Source organism: Mizuhopecten yessoensis, unplaced genomic scaffold, assembly GCF_002113885.1.
Source record: "Mizuhopecten yessoensis strain PY_sf001 unplaced genomic scaffold, ASM211388v2 scaffold4121, whole genome shotgun sequence".
NCBI classification, from domain to species: domain Eukaryota; kingdom Metazoa; phylum Mollusca; class Bivalvia; order Pectinida; family Pectinidae; genus Mizuhopecten; species Mizuhopecten yessoensis.
This window is the reverse complement of record NW_018405386.1, coordinates 452,255-462,283: the sequence shown is the minus strand read 5'-3', so window position 1 is coordinate 462,283 and position 10,029 is coordinate 452,255. Positions and strand designations below refer to the sequence as shown.

The following is a 10,029-nucleotide window of genomic DNA, read 5'->3' as shown; positions in this document are numbered from 1 at the left end:
TGCAAAAACACTATATGCCACTGATAGAGTCTGGCGGGGGGTCGGTGTAGATTGTTTACATTTTGTATGGTCGGGATTGCCGAGCTGTAAGGTGGGTAAGGGGATGTATCTGTGTTCTGATGAACTGTACAAATATAAAAGATTTTTGTAAGTGTAAACAGGAAGTAGCCCAGAGGCCTGTTTGAAATATGGCGGGAGTTGGCCTGTCAATCGAGATCGACGTGACAGGTCTATGATTATAAGGTCGAGGTACAACAGCACGGAAAAAGATCAGTTTCGAAGCCTGGACACTTGGAAACCTAAAATAAACGACAATTCCATAGATCGGACTGTTGCAGTGCTAGTGAATGTTGAAAATTAGTTAATTTTCGTTAGCTGATCAGGAAGACATATTACCACACGACGCATGCGAATCAGATTGCCTTTGGTCTTGTATTAATGTTGTAGTTAGTATGTGGAATGTCGTGACATAACAAATCTTTACGGCATATAGTTGAGAGTTCTCTAGCCATTTTGTTGAGATCGAAATAAATATTGAAATAGTGATCGAGTTCATTAAATATTCTGAACATTCTCGGATTATACTCAGTGAACATTTAATTATTATTGAATATATCTGTGTCAAAGTAACATGACGTCATCAGTAGGTTCAGCTTTGTGCATTTACGCAGTTTGTTATCATTAATAATCAACAGTTTTCTTCTTTCTTCATCATTTCCTTCTAAATCACTTTCAACATTTCATCATCATCATCTTCTTCTTCTTCATCTTCTTTCAGAACGTTTCCTCAGGACTACTTGTGGCACATGGCCACCGTGGCCTCTGATTGGCTGACACATTTATAGGTGTATGCCAATGTGATGCTAGCTTTCCCTTTCTATTTTAGGATGGCGTTAAGTTTCACATTATGCCACCATTTCTTTCACGTAGAATTTCAATAATTGGAAAAGCTAAAGGTTGAAATTGACAGTCTGAAAATAGTTGATGACTTCAGTATTGGGTTCTCATAATCAACAGCCGACTAAGGTTTGTTCACATATTGGCAATGCAGAGAAAATCTAAAAACTACACGTTTTATATTAAAACATTATGGGATAATGTTATTCGCTTTGGTATATGATAAATACATAAACGATACAATTAAATGTGTTTATACGTTTAATATTAAGCATATACAATGTGATATCATTTGAAATTGAAAAATCAAGGAACTGGTGAGTTGGATACCGCACGTTCAGCGTCAGTACTGTCTTGGCGCATCATAACAGGATAACCCCGATCTGTTGTGGCCAGTTCCTTAAGAGAAGTTGCTGTTAAAAATCAAAACAGGACTAATTAGACAATTTTCTTACATTCGTATCAGTTGCTTCATGCACCTCAACATTCCTTCCTAAATATACTGATAATATAACGCAATCAACTCAAATATTAAATATATGAAGGTTTTCGGAACGCTTATATAAATTTCAAGCATTCCGGTTAAGATTTTGTTTATTTTTGCCAAAACGGTGGTTTCACTGTTGTATGTACCGAGCATTTTGGGTAGAATGATAATTGTGCTACTAAGCAGAAAATGAGCGTTTAGATTCAATTGAAAAAATGAGCTTGGGGAAAAAACCTACAACCCCACAGCCTTTTTCTCAAATTTAATTGATTTTCACGCATTAATCTCAAATCGAGACTTGGTTTTCAGAATTAAATGATTACAAAAATTAAAACTAAAAATCTCGTCTTTCAAATTAATAAATTCATTTACTGATATTGTAATGTCTAAAAAGGTAGCAGTATGAACAACATGTGTCCCGATTTCAGTACAATGACGCAACACATCTCTGTCTAAACCATAGTATGACCAACATAAATACATACACATTTTCTTCCGCGACAGAGGTACCAATGGGTTTAATAAAACAGAAAATAGAATTTTAAGCATTGTTTGTTCCATGCTTTACGTCCTATTAGCAGCTAGGGTCATTTAAGGACAAGACAAAATTTACCGGTGGAGGAAAACCGGAGTACCCGGAAAAAATCACCGACCTGCGGGAGTTACCTAGGCCACGTGGGCTTTGGATCTAGAACCCAGTGGTGGAGGGATACGATCAGACGTCTTAACCACTCGGCCACCGACCTAACCGACCCCAACCCACCCCAAACCACCCCAAAAATGTATACAAAAGACATGTTGTCTTTGATTATCAATTACAAAAAAATAAGCCAATTTCAATTTTCTTCCACCAAACAACACAAATGAGTAGGTTTAAATATCTGATGACATGTAGGTATAATGAATTTTCAATCAATGTGAAAACGAATTTTTAAGTTTGCTTCCCCATATCTCTGCCTAAACAGCAGTTGATAGCGATTTTCACGTGCAAACCATGCACATAATCACGTGACCTGTTGGCGTCAAAATGCCACAGAGAAAATAATAACTTCCTCATTAATATGGTCAAATAGTTGTAACCATGTTGTACTTTGAAACCTCTCTAGTGGAGTTTTTGTACTTTAATCGCCATGTTGTATTACCTTGGTCAGCTCTTGTTATATCTGCGGATTTTTTGCGCCCATAGCGTTTCTTTACCACAAGCAAACTGAGGGTAGTCCATGTCAGTGCGAGACAAATGATAACCACAACCGAAACTTTTTTCCATGGACAGTCTGTAGATGGGGGAAAAAATACATGAATGTAACGATGAATATCATTATAACGAAAATAATGAGATTCACTGACAAATGGATAGTTTTAGTTATTCATTTTCTTTGTTTGTATTACATGAAATATAAATCAGACATTTAACACGCCAAATAAAGTGTGAATTTTCGAATTTGTTTTTGGGATGATATACAAGAATATGTTTACGTTTGCCTCTTAAAAACTCTTAATCAACCTACCAAATTTATTTAATTTAACAATTTAACTGATTTTAAGGAATTTAAGGTATGTTTACTGCAAACCAAGATGCCATGATCGGTACAAATGAAGATTCATATTATCTTATGAGAGCAAAAAAAACCCCGAACAAACTAATAATAAACACAAAAAAACAAAAACAGGAGAGTACAGAAGTATCAACAAAACGGTAATTTGAACTGAAAAATTGATTAAACAGGAACAAGGAAAACATTACATGGGTACCATTGAAAAGGAGAAAACGACCAGATGTTCCGGAAGGGGAAGCGTCTTTCACTTCATCGACGACACTCGCAATGTAAATATATGTCAAAGCAAATCAATGTCACGTCCTCAAACGAATAGAAAGGGTAGTTTAAACGAAACAACAAGGCACACCAATAAGTAAAATGAAAAAGAAAAAGATCTTCAAAGCACTTGAAGAGATAGTTTACTTCCCAATGAGATAATGATGGCAACCATTGAACTTCACAATAGTCTTCACCAACCTTTATCATTGTAGCTGGGGACGCCAGCAGTCGATACTTTGTATATATCACAGAAATAATGATATCCGGAGCAAGATTCTAATTACTACATCGCCTATAACATGTAACACCGTAGGTATTGATTTTAGGAATGTAACTATTGGTCATGATAAGCATGTATGTAAAGACAAAAAAAAACCATCGACTGCTGTAGAAAAATCTGAAGTATCATTTATTTCAATTTCAGGAAGATTTTATCATATACTGGAAATTGAAATTGAAAGAAAAATAGGTCGGTCAGAAGAGGGACACTGTTTGTTCCTAAAGGAATGCCTAGAGTCTGTTAGAAACTCTTGCCAACGAACCCTTTCCATCATAAATGCAACTGAAATGCAGTGAAATCCTTGTGTTTTTAATACATAAATATAGAAAAAAATGCTTTGTTTTAACAGAAGCATGCCAGTGAAAATTCTTTGGTCCCCATTATTTATGTGGGCAATATCATATTGTAGCCAAACATGATTACTGGCACGGACTAACGTCAACAAAATGTTTGACTCTAATTGGTTGTCTCATGTCAATCGAGGCTGGCGGAGAAGCTTCAAACTGAAGTAGATGAAAAAGCGTTCATAGTATTACATATGTACGAACGCCTTTTCTGTTGGTAATGCTTGTAGAGGAACCTGAAGTGGAAATGTATATATACAGTTATGGTTACATTAAGCGGCGAGACCTCCATATCATATTAAACAATCATGTGAAATGTAATTCTGCTTTCGTGATAAACCTTACCATTAGTTGTTAGTTCCGATGGTGATACATTCGGACATCTTTCTGTTGTTATGGTAACTGGAGGTGTGGTACCAGAAGAGGCAGTGGAAGATTCCTCTGGTGATGGGATTTCTGAAATTAGAGTAATATTTTTAACAAAAATGAAAAAGCATATATTCAAGGAATAGCTTTCTATTTTGGTCAGTTTATGAGGTGATACTTCCAGATGAGGTGGGGAAGCTATTTACAGTATTCTCTGTAAATGATTTGCAACTATTTTATTTATTAGTTTGATAAGCGGATACAAACTTCATTTCCAAACTTTATTAACGTACTATCGGTTCACTAAAACTAACAGCCGGAATTTCGCATAAGCCATGGTTTACTCCGCCCACATTTACTGTTGATGAGATCACACAAATGTGCATAACCCCGCCCACATGTATTGTTGTCGACGTCATGGACGCCTGTCATGTTTGACGGAAACAATGGTAAATGAGTGAATGCCGGTCTAGACTGTAAACATTTGATACTTAGTTAGCAGTAATATAATATTTGATTTAGACATTTGGGTTCGTCAATTAACAAATCAGAATGTTATTACTAACGACGCTGCGTTTAAAGTTATTTCTCTGTTTTAACTTTGAATATAACAGCTCGAACACACAATGCTATTTACTATAATATACAATACGTTATACATTGTACAATAACAAATTTCGTTAATAATCTCCTATCTAGAGAACTATTTACTATTTTGTTTTGGATGGAAATTCGGTTTATTAGTTGCCAGTGCACACTTGAAAAGAAAAGAGGAGAATATCGAAGTTACAGCAAAACAATAACTAGAACTCAACATTAATAAAACTAAGGCAAAATATGAATAAAGGGAAGATTTACATGGAGATCGCTGAAAGAGTGCAAGGAGATAAGACCAGATGGTCCAGAAGAGTAAGCGTCTTCGGCTTCATCGACCACACCCGCCATGTAGATCCAGGTAAAATCCAAGTTATTCAATCGAGAACTAGAGAGCCACACTAATAATCAAAATCAGAAACATCGACTTTCATATCTTTAAGAAATTGTCTATTTTTCCTCTATGAGATGGCTACCAATACACTTGTCCATACTCCTTATCAAGCTGCTTCTTTGGGAACCGTTAATTGTCAGTTGGCCAGTCAGCCGTCGACATCTATCACGGACGCCATGATATAGGGAGCAAACTCTTAAATACCGAATCAATTGCGATACACCATAGCTAGGGGAAAGTGGCTAGGGAAAGGTACATAATCATATATCAGACGGGTCAAATCCCTTTCGTTTCATAAACCACCTTTAAAGAGATTTTACGAATTCTATTAAAAATCCACGAAGATTTTTTCATGTATTTTATCTTATTACATGTACTATTACCTTTGTATATATATGTGTGTATGTGTGTATGTGTGAGTCTGTAAACATGATCTGAACGTGAACATCATTGGCCTTAATGATAACATATTTCGTCATAGATAAATATATATTCGTATATATATAGGGAGTGTGAAACTTTCCACTAATAATATTCAATCATAATGCAACTTGTAATGTTTTTTGTTTGTTTTTGTTACATATACCATGGTAGCTATCTTTCCTTTTAATATTATTGATTCTTAACAAGTAAACTAAGAGCAGAATGTAGACATTTTTAAATTATAGCAAGGGACTTGGTATAATACCCATGTACTTCTCGAATAGAATGTTTAGTGATCTTTCCACTCAAAACAGTAAAACAGTTAAAAATTACCAAGGAACAGAAGAGGGATAAATTATACCAAAATATATTGCCTTCTTCTAAAGAGTGAAAACAGACTTTATATTTCACTTATGCATAACTTCATAAAGCGGGAAATTTCTTGGCGAAAAAGTGTTCTTACCTTTACACATAAAATTGCACATACTGTCGGCGTTTGACCCGTGACATACATCGGAATTACATATTTCACACCTGTTAGTATCAACGTTGCAATAGTTTCTCCCGACCCGACAACGATCAACTGTGCCACACGGAAACCACATATTGAGATCAAGAAGTCTCTTCCGCAGATCATCATTTTTATTCGACGCCACACCCAGAGAAAGTCTTCGGTTGTTCGCCTTCATTTCTATGTTGAAAAATGTCGGAGAATTTTGTCTCGTAGCCAAACTTTCTGAATCAATTGGCACATCAATTAGGGTTTGTAATGTGTTATTTTCTGTGTCGTTAATTTCCGATCCTGAATTTAGAGAAAATCTTCGGTCGCTGACATTCTCTTCTATGTTGAACAATTTTGGTGAAATCTGTCTTGTTTTCAGAGTATCCGCGTTATTTGGCACACCACTTGATTCACGTAAGTTAATAATTACAGTAAATATCGTTAGACATATTTGACACCATGTCACAATGATTCTAGAAGCCATGACGTCACGTTTGATGGATACAACTGTTTTCACTTATTACGAAGTATTAAACTCCGGGTGTCATATATCCCCGTATACAAAGTTGTTTAATATAAGTATACGTAATTGATATTTATATCAGTGATGAAATACCCGTACATGGCTTGTCAAACTGATGAGTAGTTAGTCATACACCGAAGAGGTGCGGATAGATTAGACAGGAGAATCTGTGATAAAGCCATTTTATCATATACAAACGTAACCGACGTCAGATAATGCAACAACAAGTTTATTATTTCAAAAGAGGAAGAAAACATTGACAAGTATCCTAGGTTATTCAAACTACAGAAATGTAAGAAGAAGAGGAGGAAGAAGAGGAGAAACAAGAAAAAGAAGGAGGAGAAATAAAAGAAGAAAATTATTATCCAATGACATTCGAATTACAGAAACATTAGACGCAGAAAAAGAAGAAGAAGAAGAAGAGAAAGAAAAGAAAAAGAAAAAAGGGGAAGAAAAAGAAGGAGGAGGATACAACTAGGATAATAAAATTACAGAAGCATGAGATACAAAAGAAGAGAGGAAGAAGAAACAAAGAGGGAGGAGGAGGAGGTGGAGGAGGAGGAGGAGGAGGAGGAGGAGGAAATAATACTTCTATGACATTCAAATTACAGAAGCTTAAGAAGAAGAAGAAAAAGAGGAGGAGAAGGAGGAGGAGGAGGGGAGAAGGAGAAAATACTACTACTAGGATATTCAAATTAAATAAACATAAGAAGCTTAAAAAGAAGAAGAAAAAGAGGAGGAGGAGGAGGAGGAGGAGGAGGAAAAGGAGGAAAAGTAGAAAGAGGAGAAGATACTACTACTAGGACATTCCAATTACAGGAAAAGAAGAAGAAAAAGAAAAAGAAGAAGAAGAAAAGATGAAAAAGTATCCTAGGACATTCAAACAACAGACTATTGCTCTCACAAACTGAATTAATAAATCACTGATCGAGTCAGGATTAAGACATAAGAGGTGAAAAAATTGTACAGCGACAAGACACAACTTCGATACTCCTAGCTTGGATGCTGGCCGAAATGCTACTTATAGTGACTAAGTGAGTTATTCCAAATTGTGTGACCTATATCCTTACTTCAACAAAGCCTTTGACCTCAGATGCACAATACAATGTACATTTTAAGAACCGATAACAAAAATTAACTTAACAAGTCCACCAATTTCCCATTCAGATATATAGCCGATGTGCTGTCTTAAATAAAAAGAAAAGCATCGACTATATCAATCATATATACCCTCCTGAGCTTGAAATCAAGGATACTACAGACTTTTCTACTTCAGTCGTTGTCTTCTATCTTTACTTACAACCTGACAATCAGGAACGGCTCATTACTAAACTGTACGATAACCGGGACAATATCCACTTTCGACAGAGCATTTTTGAGTTATAAACACAGGGTTATTTTTTAGTTATAAACACAGGGTAATTTTTCAGCTATAAACACAGGGTAATTTTTGAGTTATAAGGGTAATTTTTGAGTTATAAACACAAGGTAATGTTTGGTATTTACATTTCATTAACTACATAGATGCTTTTTGTGAATACAAATAAAAGGTAAGTCTTTCAAGAGGGTCAGTTTAGTGGTTTATTGCTTGTTGTAGCTTAGAGATAAGTGTACAGTTGCTGAGTAGAACGTGATAAAGTCGAAGGTTAAGAGCCTCCCTGGTGTGGTATCTTTAGACTGGAGTACAGTTATCAAGAGCCTCCCTGGTGTGGTATCTTTAGACTGAAGTACAGTTATCAAGAGCCTCCCTGGTGTGGTATCTTTAGACTAAAGTACAGTTATCAAGAGCCTCCCTGGTGTGGTATGTTTAGACTGGAATACAGTTATCAAGAGCCTCCCTGGTGTGGTATCTTTAGACTTGAGTACAGTTATCAAGAGCCTCCCTGGTGTGGTATCTTTAGACTGGAGTACAATTATCATATTTGAGGCATCAGAAGGGTTAGATGTAAATGATGTCATTAGCATGGCTTTTGGTATATTTAGTTTATGATGTCATTGGCTAAGTTAAGTATAGATTTGGGTTTATTTAGTTTATAATAGCATTAGCTAGGTTTAATATGACTTAATTTATGTCATTATCTTAAAAAAAGTAGTCCATATAAAAATAACTGTTTGGGAGTTGAGGGGGGAAATCGGGGAGTATTGAGAAAAGAGAGAACCGAGACAATAGAGAATGGAGAGTTACTTTAGAACGGAGAGACTTTAGAGAATTCTGAAGAAAGGATTAACGAGGAGTAGAGTTTAATAATTATGTGTAGAGTTTAATAAATACAAATTAAACCTGGTTTAATGTAATTTATGAATGTCCNAATTAGTTGAACTTTGCAGTGTATTAAGTAGTGCAAAGTGCATCACACTTGCGTTGGTCATACACTATACTCCTGTATATACTTTTATCTAACAAGTTAGTGTTACTTGTGGCAAGTACTTTGATAAAGTTGCTTTGAATAAAACTTTACTTAACTTTGTGAAAACTTGTACATGTATGTTGTGGTGTTTTTTTTTTTTTTTATCAATTTTCATTTGTCAGATAGACTGAACAACTTGACTATCGTTACATATAAAGAAACAAACAAATACATTAATAGCAACATGGTGTCAGAAATGGAAACCTGAAAGTGTCCAAAGATTCAGGCTGATGAAGACTTTGAACAAGTTTTATGGTTGCCATCACGATGTGATTGAGAAATATGCTAATTCTTTGTTGAAGATATGAAGCCGACGTTTAATGATGATGCTGTTTATAGTGCTTTTTTGTTTTCTTATCACCACAGGAAGTCTCCGCGGTGAGGACGTGACATTTCTTGGCATTGATCTAGATTCTACCATGTCGTTGATGAAGCAGAAGATGCTTACCCTTCCGGAACACTACGGCATTCTCTTGTTGTTTAAGGTCTTATGATCATAACTATAGTTCGAGGTTCTTATAAACCGTTTTATCACAACCTAGTTCATAGGTCGTCTCAAAGCGGTCCACAAATTATTGTCCGTGGTTATAGGGCCTTTGAACCAGCCAATATCTTTCTCAACTCCCCGGGGAGCATACAGCCACTGCTGCCATTTCGGCGCTCACTGCTAGCACTCTTCAATTCTAGCACTGCCCAACCACTTAATCATTTACAGCTGAGTAGACTGGAATAATCGGAGTAAAGTCTCTTGCTCAAAGATACAACACAGTGCCGTGCCGTGACTCGAATCCGCAACCCTTCGGTCACGAACCCGGCGTCCTACCACTAAACTACCGTGCCTCCTAAGGGTCTTACATGTACCCTTTAATTTGATTGATCCGCGGTTCGTTTTTTGTGTTTGTTAATCGACTCAGCGATTCAAACGTCACACATGTGTTCACAAATGTCGAGTTTTTATGATCTTGCATTTTGGCAGTCTGCGGTAAACAAATAC

General features: G+C 36.1%; 1 protein-coding gene across 1 annotated transcript; it reads right to left on the bottom strand.

Annotated features, from left to right (window-relative positions):
* Window positions 1–1,151: 1,151 nt before the first annotated feature.
* LOC110448630 lies at window positions 1,152–6,693 on the bottom strand. The gene is made up of 4 exons (XM_021494988.1): window positions 6,066–6,693; window positions 4,171–4,281; window positions 2,527–2,658; window positions 1,152–1,310 (listed from the first exon to the last, which is right to left on the bottom strand). Exons 1-4 carry the CDS (start codon window positions 6,586–6,588, stop codon window positions 1,204–1,206), a joined length of 873 nt encoding a protein of 290 aa, XP_021350663.1. The 5' UTR covers window positions 6,589–6,693; the 3' UTR covers window positions 1,152–1,203.
* Window positions 6,694–10,029: the final 3,336 nt, after the last annotated feature.